Source organism: Serinus canaria, chromosome 2, assembly GCF_022539315.1.
Source record: "Serinus canaria isolate serCan28SL12 chromosome 2, serCan2020, whole genome shotgun sequence".
In the NCBI taxonomy this organism is placed as follows: Eukaryota; Metazoa; Chordata; class Aves; order Passeriformes; family Fringillidae; genus Serinus; species Serinus canaria.
The window spans coordinates 60,996,121-61,010,258 of NC_066315.1; the positions used below are offsets into that span (position 1 = coordinate 60,996,121).

At 37.3% G+C, this 14,138-nt stretch overlaps 1 protein-coding gene across 2 annotated transcripts in view; it reads right to left on the reverse strand.

Annotated features, from left to right (window-relative positions):
- The window catches only part of CDKAL1 (CDK5 regulatory subunit associated protein 1 like 1), a 378,008-nt gene that overhangs the window by 222,706 nt on the left and 141,164 nt on the right, over positions 1–14,138 (reverse strand). For both annotated transcript variants that reach the window (XM_009093895.4, XM_030241687.2), the window contains exon 8: positions 13,680–13,800. In XM_009093895.4, coding sequence (XP_009092143.2) covers positions 13,680–13,800 — 121 coding nt within the window. The remainder of the gene's footprint in view (positions 1–13,679; positions 13,801–14,138) is intronic.

Genomic DNA, 14,138 nt, shown 5'->3' on the forward strand with positions numbered 1-14,138 from the left:
AATAAGACAAAGGAAAAAAGAACAGATTAAACAGAGGTCTAAAGAGCTGTCTCCTTCACATGATGAGATACATGACTTAATGCTACACTGCTAACTATAACTGTCAAATTTAGGCTCATTCCATATAGACCCTTCATGTCTGGAAAGATAGTTTATGCAAACACAAGGCAGGAGCTCCTTCGACACCTGACATACCGATGTAAACTTTTGCTTTGGGGAGCTTCAGCTACCAATACACTTCATAGGGATAGAGAGAAACATCTGATCCTAATTTTCTAGACACAGTAGTTGGGGAGCACCTGAGTGAAGCCTCCTGTACATCTTGGTCAGAGCAGAAGAAAATACAGAACACTTGTGCAAGCCTCACTCCACACTCCTCAGCAGAACTAGCATGTTGAAAGCAGTTATACAATTACCTTCTACTATAGTCTAAACATGGATCTAAGATCTCATTTTACCACCTTTTTTTTTCTCCTCTCAATTGAATCTGGTCTTAAGGAAAACAAGGATGACAGCTTGAACAAGGGAACTAATGGGTGATCTCTGTCAAGAGAGGAGGAGCGTGTGAAAGATCTTCTCTAGTCAGGGAATTATTCAGTTCAGTCAATCCCAAACACAGCTATTAATAGTTGGGGTAGAACCAACTCCAGGCACTTCTCAAATCTTCACTTCTGCATTTGTATTCCTCTACTTGAAAAAAAGCCCGAACATCTTCTAGGTAAAAACCCAAAACAGATGTGGTTTGGGTTTTTACCTCCCATAATTAGTATCCAGTTGACAGAGAAAGAAATTACCTTTTGTGGGGCCAGACATCATGAGTCCCCCTGAATTAGCACAGTACTGTTGCACAGAGCTCTGCAGCAAAGCAGTCCAGAAACATCTCTGCATTTTTCATGATCTGCTGAGTACCCTGAGCTTCTAAAGCAGCAACCTGCCCAGAAAGAGATGATCCAGAGGGGACCTCAAACTCAGGAAATCAAATCTCATTTGTACTAGTAGATGGTTAGTGAAAAAACACGTGTGATTAGATATGATTCATCTTGGTACAGTAGAAAAAAAAACTTAAAACAATTAGTCAAAAGAAAATTTAAAGCAAATATTTCAACAGTTTTTTGTTAAGACTGCCTGTTGGAAAAAAAAATTAGTGCATCCACGAAAATTTACCATTTATTGCCTAAATTGCACAACTGGAGATAGGGGACCCTTCAAGTGCCTCTTTTAAACTTATTTATCCTTGGTGTAAACACTAAGTCTCCTAACACGCATCTTGCAGTAAAAGCAAAAGGAGAAGGAACCCAGAAATGTGCACTAAGCATCTTAAATTTTTTAGTATCTGAAGCACAAATAAAACTATTACTCAATTCAGTGTAACTTGTTTTTGCAATCAGGAATTTGATCTTTTTCAAGAATGAAAGTCAAGAACAATAATACACAAATTTTGAGACTCTTCAATAAAATTAACAGATAAAGAAATAAGAGAGATAATGTAAATTATCTAAAAAATAAGAGTCATGTAATCTAAAAATTCACAGCTTACCTGAACTTTAGCATAAATATCAGAATTAAAGGGTGTTATTTTTCTTTTCCATATAAATAAGTCATATAAAGATACCATCCCACGCAAAACATTTGATATAATATTAATAATCTTGGAACATGTTACATTGGATTTTATGCCACCTATTATCTTCCAAGCACAATCTCAATACTCAACTTTTCATTTATTATTTGCTTGGATTTTTTTTTAAAGTACCTTTCCTTCAGTGATTTTGCTCTTATGTTCCATACTGATAATCACCATTTAAATGCCCTATTCCTCCCTGATTTTTCAAGTCTTACAAATTCATACATGTCAATGAGATTATCGTAAACACATCCTTTTGTGTACTTGATAGGTAATGCAAATTTTTTTTCTTTTTTTTAAAGCTCATAAATCTTGTTCATGGAAAACTTTTTCCATTAAATTTCTCTCTAGATCAAGTCGAAGAACAAATTCAAGACATTTCCTGAACCTGATTCTTATTTTTACACCTCCCTTAACAGATTTCCCTTTCAGGTCTCCAAAAACAATTCAACCTTGACCTGAAAGGGCTCAAGAGACACTTCAGTCAGACACTTTGACAAGATGTTTTCATTTTTGGTGACATTTAAGATGCCATACTGATGCCAGCAAAAGAGGTTGGCTTTATTATTAGGCAACTAAAAGTTACCTGCTTCTGCTGATAAGCAGGAAAGGCAAATGCATGAGCACAGAGCTTTAAACACTTAGGTTGTACAACACTTTTAAAAACAGACCACTAAACCACTCAGAACCATGAGTACATGAAAGCCCAGGCAGTTCTCATACTAACATTCAGCAAGACAGTATTTTTGAAAAACAATGGATTCTCTAGTGCTTGTCTTGTTTTTCTAGTTTGGGGGTTTTTTTATGTGAAAAGTTGGGACTAAAGACAAGACAATATCAATTGTAAGTTTAACATAGGAGCTTATTTCTCAGTCTTTACTGTAATCTGAGAAATGAATAAAGTGGTTCTCAGTACTTTGTCCAGATTTCCCTAAGGAAATACGAATATGGGCATTAAGAGAAGGGACACAGATGAATGCTCTGCTCAACAGGGAGGAATTTATCTCCAACCTCAGACAGTAAAGTGATGTCAGAATTACGGCTCTATGAAACTGCAAACAACTTCAGAACAATCTCTTCTCAGACAGACTACAAAATGCAGCTTGTTGTGCGATCCAAACCCACTTCTGCAAGTAAGCATTTGCCAAAGAGGCAGGCAGGAAGTCGCCTTACAATGCTCTGTGCTAACCTGCAATAAGGTTAGAGGATGTTAAAGCTGTCTCACCTTCTGAATCAGCCCTCAAAATAATCAGGAATGTGGCACTGAAAGGACTGCACTGATAGTGCAGCAAACTGCATATCATAGTTATACAAAGCAAAATCGAGCTTGGGTCCCCCTCCCTACTCTCAGCCTTTCCCCCACAAAATTTAACTTGGAAACTGGGGATGGTGTTAAAATTCTGGTGATCTTCCTTCCTTTTGGGTTAAGAGAGTCACAAAACTGCGCAGTGTGGGAAGCCACCTAGTGACAGAGAAGCACAAAAATGCCTGGAGCTGCCCAAAGTTTTAACGAGATGACGCAGTTGGAGCATGTGATGACCGCTGTTTTTCTCACTGACTTACAAGTTGTGTGGTATACTAGAGTTTAGAGAATTGCACAGTGATTCCTGGCAAGTTTTATGAGTCTTACTAAGTCTTGTAAATGAACTGTGAAATAGAAAATTTTCTCAAGATGAGATGTACCAGAGCAAAAGGAATTATATCAAAATATATAAGGAGAAGGTCTGCTGCAAATTTTAAACTCATGGTGGCACTATGCAGAAAAAGTTCAAATTTGTGAGGCTGGAAGGAAATAACCCAGAGGAAGCAAATGTGCAAAAATGGAAACAATCAAAACAAACTATTTTCTTCTAACTCAATGCAGAAGTAATTCAGTAGACTTGAAAGAGGAAGTTTTCATGACCCAGAAAAAATAGCTGTATTACATGTACTCAACAGCACTTTTCAAAAACTGAGAGTTCATAAAATAGCATGAACACAAAACACCGAACAGAAAGATTTCCAGGCCAGTAGTGCTCAATGTGTACAAACAATGTCATAATGATTTTTGCCTATGGCAAAGAACTTTACCAACATATACCTTCTGATTCCACTGAAAAACCTCACAGCATGAAAACTGCATATGACTTACAAGAAGAGCCAAGTGGACAAGGGAGATTTAGATGTCAGTCTACTTTGACATCATCAAATAGCACTATTGAAGCAACAGGCACAAAATCCATCATCATAACTACAGGGACATCAAATACATTTGTTCCATTACAGGCAATATTAAAATCTAGTACGAAATTGCCAGAGTATGTCATTCTGAATAGCAGAAGAAAGCCAAAGAAACACCTGTTTACAGGAATAATTCTTAGGTGTCATATGCCAGCAAATTTTATGAGGGACTGGCCAAGCATTTCTTGGAAAGGACAAGATGCATGCTGTTCATTGAACACATGCTTCTCCTAGAGCCATTCTAACACCATTAAACAACAGCAATGAAAAATACAACCTGAGAAATTGAGTCATACCACAAATTATGTCATGACTCTAGGTATTTGATGTACAAATGAGAGAAGTCCTTTAAAGACTTTTGAATATTTTTTGAACACTTTTTGAACACTTTTTTTTCCTCCCCCTCTCAAAATTACTCTTGGCAGAGTATCATGCTCTAATCCATAGAGGGAAAGTAAAGAAGCCCAGTTCAGGATTACTTTGCCATTGAAAAAGACAGCATGACATCAGAGAAATTCAGATCCTATAGCTAAGGGGTTTCGCAAGTTCCGTACCTGAAATCCCAGGGATAGAACTGAAATTAAAAGAAGTGAGTTCAAGCAGTGAAGACTGTAAAAATGAGAAAAAGTAGCATTGTAAAGAGAGTAATGGTGGCAGAAATCATGAAGGTATGTACAAAGCTGAGAAACAACAGCCTAAAAGCATAGGAGAAAAAATTGTTTCTTACAGGCAAATACTTGGTGAAAAATTTTTATCTTTATTATATATTTAATACAGGTATGAAATAAACTTTTTGTGTATAAACATCTTCCTTTTTGTGAGGGATCATCTTCCTTTCAAGATTAGCATGGGGGCAGACATTTACTCTACAGCGATCTGCAAAACACCTACATTGTATTTACTATTCACCAAAGCAATTTTGTATAAAACACCTCAACACAAACAACAGAAATGCCATGGGCAACAGGAGGAGGAACTGAAGCTATCAACCCCTTCCACCTTCCCAGTAGCAGAAGGGGATTTATCATACTAAACTCCAGAGAGTCCCATGAAGGTGGCCAGGCCTGATACTTCTGTGGGATGAACACTACAACTACCTCCACCAAGAGAGAGAAAGGGTCTCCTCCTCCTCCTCCTCCTCCTGCCCTCACCTGTTGATTTCCATGAGCAATTAACCCCTGCAAGCTTCACCAGCAGATAGAGGTACTGGTGCTGAAGGAGGTACAAACCCGTACCACAAAATGAGCTGCAGGAGACAGAAATCAAGCTACTCAGGAGGTCCTTCCCTGGTGCAATCCACTTACTTTCCTTCCTGCTTTCTTAAATGACCTGCCTGCATAAGCTGCTGAAGGAAACTACCTTGTAAAACACTCCACTTTTCTGCATGAGGAAGCAAAGTGGGCAGGGACATCTCACCAATGGGGACACAGAAGCAGGACAGACACACAGAACAGAAATGACTACAAGCACAACCAGCTGGTAAGATCAGAATGCAAGCCACACTGATAGATCACCTCTTTATTATAAACAATACAATTTTCCCAAGATTTCAGTGAAATTGCTACCATGAAGCACCCAGAGATTTTGTAGCACTTTTTTAAACAGACTATTACATATAATTTCATAGTCATTATACAAATGCAATTGTAATAATTGTAAGAAATTACTAATAGATGAAAAAGAGAGAAATCTTTCAGAAAGTGTCATCAAAAAGGTATTTAAATATCTAATTAAGAAATAATGACCTTAGATGTGAGTTACAGTAAGCTGCAGTGGAAAGAGACCTTAGGCAAAAAAGTAGATTGCTAGGATTTTCTGTTGTAAACAACTGATTTTCCTTTCCCCTCAGTTACAGCAATGTGGTTTCTGCAAGTTTTGGACTACTAGCTTTCCAGATTTTATGACTAAAATTAAAATGCCTAGATACACACAACTATGTCACCCATAATTTTCATTCTGTAAATTGTTCTGTGAATTGTACCAAACCGGAACAGATTAATACCTGCTACATGCACATTTGAAATACGTACTTGATAGATAGTATAGCCAAAATCTAAATATATGAACATGCAAATACCAACTGCAATATAAACAAAAAAGCCTGATGCAGAGGTTTCCTTTCAAAAACACATACACTACCTTCTAGACTTTCTACCTTCCCTGTTTCTGAGGGTAACTGACACGATAGGCTCTAGCATGTCATCAGTGTTTGAGCTAAATAGTTACTAAAAGTGCTTATTTAAATATTATAAGGTAAGGTAGGGCCAAAGTAATTATACACAGCTTCATAGTTCCTGGGGAGTTCACTCTAAGCATTTACCTTGAACTCAACTAGAAGTAAATACAATATGTGTGCATGTAATATGTAATTATACACTAACTGTATTATTGTAATCCAAAGAAATACTATTTTACTTCTCCAAGCATAATAATGAATGCAAATCAAAACATGTTTTCATCTTGTATTCTCAAAATCAAAATCTTCTTTTGACTTCATCGTCACTTACATGAGTACCTTCAAAAGTAAAACACTGAAAATATGGAATAATGTGTGTTATTAGTTTGTTAACAAACAAACTAAATCAGGTAAATTGAAGGTGTGGAATTCATCCTTGTAACTACTCAGTCAAAGGTTTTTCCAAAATATGAGCAGATTTGTAATTCAGACTCACTATTCATTCAAATTGGGGACAGCAATATTTGGAGGGCAATTTGAAAACATTGTATCATAGCTGGATAGACAAAAAATATCCAAGCATTTGCCAAAAAGAAATTCACTGTCAAACAGTAGGTGATCCAATTTTTCACATACTAGAAAGATTTTCACTTTCCATCTCTTTGTATATTTTTATCTAGAGATAAGTTTTTACCAAGGAATAGATTTCAGTTCACAAGAGTAAACACAGAAAGCCAAAGAAATGGCTGTTCTGCTGAACTGATGAGATTATTAGTGAAATATCCCACGAATATCAGCACAGAAAGACACTGGCTACACATGCTGTCACACTTAAGGCACAACATCCTTATCTCGGAAATCAAAGATATTTTAATATGGTTTTAAGATGGTGACTCCAGAAAATTCATCCCTGTTACAAAGAAATCGGAGGTGGTGTGAAAAAACAAAGCATTTTCAAAGGTGGACTCACAGCTGTGAGTGATTGTTTGCTGAATACCACAAAAAGGTAGAAATCTAGCTCAGACAGTTCAACTAGGCAAAAATCTGGCCAGGCCACACAGGTCACTGCAAGAGCTCAGGGACTTGACAGTCACAGTTGTTAAGGCCTCTTTTTGTTTAATAAACAGCAATACAAAAAAATCTAGTGGATGCTAGTAGATCTCTGTACTACTTTGCTAAATATTAATTTTAAATCACTCTTTAGATTGGCTAGACCATATTCAGGTATAATTAGATTTATACCTATATTAGATAACTAGATAATTAGACAAAAACCCACAGAAGCCTCCAGAAGTGTTCCCAAGAACTTCAGTATCTCTCAGTGGAGTATCTTATGCTGGCAAAGGAATAAACACTGTTCTAACAGGACTCTACACATCTGTTAGTGTACTGGCAACCAAAATTTTTCCCTGTATCAGAGCAGGAAAACAGAGCACTCTGCTTCTCTTTTTGATCTCTCTGCTGACATTCTGCCACTGCCCTCCTTACACACTGCTGGCTGGGGAGGCCTGCTTGGTATTTCTTATTCTTCAGACATCTCACCCAACTGCAGCAAAGAGATGGAATATGGTCTCTTTTTAATACCAAAAGCAGCCTGAAATAGGTGTTGATTCAATGAAGACTACCTGTAGCAAAATAAATCTATGCATACCGCCAAAACCTTTCCAGACCTCTTACCAGCATTATTTTACCTTTTCTTCAAGGAGAAAACAAACTAATGCTGTGAAGTTTAAATGTGACAAAAGTTAAATGAATCAAATATTTCAGATAACCACCTTAAAAAAATAGAGAGTGATCTCATATAAATTAAAACACACCTCTTAGAGAAAATTAAATTCTTATACTCCCCAATTTATAAAACTGAAAAATCTGCTTACAACACAAAATGATGAAGAAACAGAATTTTAAGATTTCACAATACATAACCAGGGAAATATTCCTGCTTTGGAAAAATCAGGACTGACAATAGTAACTCTTTAGCTTCTTTTTAATCCTGAATTTTTGGTCACCTGATGTTGCAGCATCTATCACAGCACATGCCACAATGCAGACTACCACAATACACAGAGTCTCACCATACCACATCAGAAGGCTTCGAGCATCTGCCCTCCTTGTTCTTTAGCCCAACCTTTTACATCCCTCATGTTCTTGCATTGCACTGTGTGCCCTCTGTACCCCTTTGTGACTGGTCAGTGCACCTGGGCACTCCATGGCTCATTGCCTTCTATCCTGTTCACCCGCTTTTCACAGCAATAGCCCATCGAGGATGAGGCTCGGCTGCAGTCCCACTCCCAATTACCACAAACTGTGTGCCTACAACTCGATTGATAAAACAAACTGAGTTCTGTTTGTAAAACTAATTTCTTTTTTATTTTATTCTGCTAGACTCAGATCCTTTGGCAACTCAGAAACACTTTGAACGACCACCACTGGATAACACGATTTAAAACATCCATACAAAACTAGCAGGATGCATCAAGCTTCTAAGCAATACTATGTATGCTCACTGTCAACATAAACTTTGCTAGCAAGGGCTGTGCCATGAACAAAAAGGCTGCAGTTCACCAACACAGAGTACTAAGCTTGAAGTGTTATGCTGTAATTAGCATTTAAGACACAAAAGCAGATCTGAAAATCTTTCTGAGATAAAGTAACATGTTGGTCTTCTCTAAGATGCTCCAGCACTGCAGGAATAATCTAGTCTAATACATGCATGTACATTATTATGCTCCTTTTGGTTCTGAATTCCCTGTTCAGTAGATTTTCATTCTTCTCTAGCCAGTCATATGAGCAGTGTAGTTACTTGCCTGTTCCATTAGGAGAGGTAGAAACTTCAAAAAGAATACAAAAAGCACTTCAACAGACCTATGTGCAAACCTACCCATCAGTAAATTCTAGTGTGGGCTCATTTTCAGGTGGTATTACACTCTTCTCATGCTTCCCAGGGCAGTCAGGAAAAGCCCAAATAAAGTCATATTTGAATACATGCAAGTGTTAATAAGGAAGTTCAAGTAATACCAACAACAAAGATACATGAGTAATAGTCCAATCTACAAAGCAGATACAGAATTACTTAATATGTGGAAAGCCAAGTCTCGATCCCATTAAAGAGAGCTGTCTAGGTGGCTACATGGGTTATGACACTGGCACTAATGAAGATGAGACCACAAGGAGAAAAAGATTTTTCCTTAGACCTAAATGAAGCTGTAATACAAAATGAATTTGAGAACATTTCTCCTTCTTACTTCAAAGTAACAGAATAATCACATTAGCAGATTAGTTTAAAAATTTATGCCTTTTCTCCAAGCAGCATTTAACATGCTTTTCTACTACTGTTACCTGGCTTGTTCCAGTAAGATGATGACCTGTACAATACATGCTTATGACATAAATAAAAGTGGAAAAGACTTAACCAAATGCCTTAATTCAGAGCAGAGAATTATTTTGGAGTAGAGGAACAAAACTCTGTTTCTAGGTTCAGATCTTCTTATATCGTTGCAGGATATACTAAGAGATTAAGACAGCTATTTGGGCACTGTGACACTCCCTGGTTTTTGAGTGCCTATTTTATAGGAAAAAAAAATCTATTTGAAAAATACTGCAGAGTGTTTTCTAAACAATAACAGAAAAAGCAAACCATACAGGAAGAGAAGGTCACTTATTTCTTAGAAAAACTACAGAGGCCAATCTACAGCTTGCATGGGATACTGGGATGTTAAGGACTTCTTACATATCTGCAGATGGAAAAATGAAGAGTCACCAACATATCTTTGCCTGTCAGAAGTCTGGTAAATCTCCTGTACCTCCATTCCAGTAACTCACCATTAGTCTCTGCAAACATACTTGGAAACTCTGAAACATGTCACTCCTGGGATGGGAGCTTTTCTCTAGAGTCACAGTCTGTTGACAGAAACCACCAACTGTCATGGTAAATTAAACAAATAGGTTGGATTTCTCAATAAGAAAACAACAACCCTCAGGACAATCAAAATTAACAGTAGGAAAAAAGTGTCCATTACTTAAAAAAAAAGAACTAAATAAAAAAAGTGCCAAACACTGAAAAAGACACAGGTCCCTGTAAAGGCAAAGCAACAAAGCAACACCTTTTTAGCGACCAACATTCCACTGTGTAAAACCTCTGAGGTGGCTCAGGACTGACAGAGGAATACCTGATCTTCACAGATACTCCATACCTAGTGGATGTTTTTGTTTTGTTTTGTTTTTTTAATTATAATTATTACAGACTGCACAGGGTAGTGGACAATATGTCTGTCCCTTGATGGGACAGATATGCTTTATGCAAACAGCTGAGGACACTCATGGACAGCAGCAGTCTGGGTAATACAAACACAGAGGGACATGTGCATATGGTAGGCATGCATTTGTGCTTGGAACAGTACAGAAAAAGTTCACAGCTGCTATGCAAGGACAGAAATCTTTGGGACAGGAATTTTTTTTCCCCTCCATTTCTGAGAAAAGAAGGAATCAATAAAAGAAATCTCATGTCAAAAATTACCAAATTTGACATCATCTTGAGTTAAGAAACAAAGACACAGATGAGAGATGCTGAACAATCAGCATTTCTGGAGACTCCCAAAAATTAAGTGGTCCCTCAAAACCCTCAGAAGAATAGCTTCAGCTGGCAGATGTCCATGTACATAAAGGAATTCATCTTACTGGAGAAGGAAAGGGGTTAATGTGAGCCACTGAAGACTCCAGTGCTTTGGGGAGGAGGGAATATACACGCTCCAATAAGCCTTTTCTTCCCCCACAGAATTACAGAAGAGGCCAAGGTTTCATTAAAACCCCAGCTGGAAATGGTAATTCAGCACCACCTGTCACAGCCCTGTGGGCACCCCCAGGCCCTCGCTGACCTGCCCAGCCTCAGCTGCTGCCTCCACAGCCCATTCTGCACCAGGAGCCCCTGTGAAGCTCAGGCTTCTGTTCTCAGACCTGGATTGAGCTTCAGTGCCATGCCTGCCTCCAGTCCTGCACTCATCTCCTCAGACCTGTGTTATTTGTACTCTTCAGACCCAGGCTGTGGGTGATCATTTCATCACCCAAGCACATGGTCTGACTCTTAGGGCTGTCCTGTGCAGGGTGAAGACTTGGATTCTATGATCCTTGTGGGTCCCTTCCAACACAGCATACATATTCTGTGTTTATGGAATTTTCCATGTCTGGAACTGCTCATGGCTCCTACCACCAGTGCCCAGTTCTGTCACACTGCTCAGGCCCCATGGCACCATGGGTCCTGCTGGAGTGGGCACTGCCTGTGCTGGTGGCACCTTCACATCCCTTCTTGGCCTCCTTCACAGAAAAGCCCTGCTCATGCTGCTCCCAAGTGCTACCATTTAACAGTATCAGACAAAAATATTTCCAAAGAGGAAACCACTCTATGTAACAAAGCATTTTTTTACTATTTTAAGACCACCTAATCTGATCCAAAGTCACCCCTTAATAAAGATCACTGTACCAAAAAACAGTCTTCAAAGTTTCCTCAAGTCTCTGCACAGAGAAAACTCAGGTCCAATGCGGTGTTGGTACTAAAATTGACATAACCAGACTACTAAGGCAAAGCTGATAAAATTAGCACAGTGAAATCACAGTGACTCATACAGTCTGTCTTGTTCTTCATTGACTACATTTTTACATTTTCAGAAACTGCTGCCTTTTAAAGCTATGCTTTGTTGTTCAAACCCAAACCAACACGCAAAAAAGTCACCTACGATACACAGCTGGGAAGGCTGGGAAAGGGGAAGAGAAAGACAGGAAAACCCAAACATCTGTATTTCAGGAGAGGAAAGCAGGCATTATAACATAGATTGAGATAGTAGTTAATTTAGGGGTCTCACACAACTAACTTGTTTGTTTGAGGCTTTAAGAATGCTTTTGCTTTATCAAGTCATATTTGACTTTCTTCTCAATGAAACAGTTATGCTTTTTGTGCCTTCCAGTATTTTTTTCTATTGTCTTATGGTAGTAAGTATATATTTAATTGACCTGAGAACAGAAAGAACAACTATGAAATGTAATTTTTTTTTTTTTTGTAAACTATCAGGTTCTAAAGGAAAGGGTTTCTGAGAGTAACTTCTTAGGAGATGTGAACAGTCTGCAGTTTGATCAATTTGGGAAGGAATTGTTTTTTTCAAACAGTAAAAAAATACATCTATTCAAAATATATTAAAAAAAGTTTCAAATGGTTGCTACCCTCACCAGTCACCTAATGCTAAGTGTACATACCCTACAGTAGCCTTGTATTAACCTCTGTAATTAAACCAGTAATAATCTGATATTTGAAATATTAGTATTTCTAATTTTCCTATCCTAAATTCATTACTATACATCAAAAGACAGGAACAAGACCCATGGCTCAGTTAGCTTACAACCTTGACAACATTTACAACCAGAAAGATATTATAACATCATTCTGTGATAAATATTATGGAAAAGGAAAATTTTCACCATCTGAAAGTCAAACACAGCAAATGTAAAAAAAATGGTTTTAATCATGAAGAGGATTTTGATGGGCAAAAACAAGATGTTCACTGGAAAGAAAATAAGGTTAAGAATTTAGAACACTTGAAGTAACTACACTGAAGAGCTTATATCCAGACTTCAAAACCAATCTGTGAACAAAAATGCAATTTAAGAAGGTATTATAATTCGGCAAATACGACAAAATGTCACCCATATATTTACCAGAAGTCAGAGGAAGAAAAAGTAACCACACTAAACCTTGAACTGATATTCTGACCTAAGCAGCACACTAGGTTTCACAGCAATTATGGAGGCCACATTACTAAAAAACAAGTAAGAAAGAAGATAGTATCAGAACTCCTCTATGAAATGTTTATGAATGTGCTAATCCAAACTCAAACCTGAGATACACCACTTTTTTTTTCATTCTAGGCAATAAGTTCACACCTACCTGGGATGCCCAGAGCAATGCATTTTAAATTCAACCACCAGGGAAATTACTACATAAGTTGGAGAAGACAAGAAAATCAGAAGAGGACTTGTGTGATTTTTGTTGTTGCTGCTTTGTTTCTTTTTTTTTTTTTAATGAATTGATAAAATGGAAGGATACCAATTGGCATTGATAAATGCCTTCGAAAACAACAAGGGAAGGAAGATTAAAATAGAATTCCTCAAAGCAGGAGTACAGAACAGAAAATGCTTGCAGTCTTGTGAGGAAATGGGCATCCAGAGTTGATTGACAGGACAGAGTAGCTTGTTCAAATGAATATAAGAATGAAATATATACATGATGACTCTTTACAAACAGGTTAGAGGAGCAAGACAAAAGTAACTATATCTAATTTAGCCATTAATAAATCTGGGCAGATAATCACATCAGACAGATTTTAATGATGTTTACAGATCATAATGAGTTACTAAAAGTATTCTGGAACTACCATCTTAGAAATCAAAAAATCACAGAGAGAAAAAAACCCTACAAATGCTCTATTCTTTTTATAACCAAATAAGCAGGGATTTATTTTCCAAAATGAATATAATTTACCACCTTAAACTATTTTAAAGTGGTCATCCTGCCTTCTTCTCTGTAGCTTAGGAGTAGTACACTAGACCTGCAGAAAGAGATAAAAGGAATTCTTTTGCAGTATTGAATGTTTTGTAAATTTGGAAGATTCTTACCCTGTATTGATGGAAATTATTTCTATCAGTGGATTCTTCCTAATCTTTGGCAAATCCAGTCGTGCTCCCCCCAAACGTTTTCCATTATCCTTTTTCTGACCCAGCAGTCTCACAGAATGACCTTCAAATTAAACAAAAAAAATTCAGTCATTACAAAGAAGTCTCATCATAGTTGTTTTGATTTGCTCTTCTTCAGAAGTAGTGTTTATATTTCAAAGACTGAAAATGAGAATGAGGTGTAATAATATATTTCTACCATCTGGAGCATTTATAGAGAGACACTGACAGGTAAAATAAATCATCTTAAAATGAGCAAATTATTTCATCCAATTATCTCTTCACACTTACATTTTCTGTTTTATTTGATTAAAATTATCTAAGCAGTCTCATTTTCAGATTCTCTAGCAAATAGCAACATAGCAATAATATTTAAATGAGCTGCATGGCAGGATCAGATGA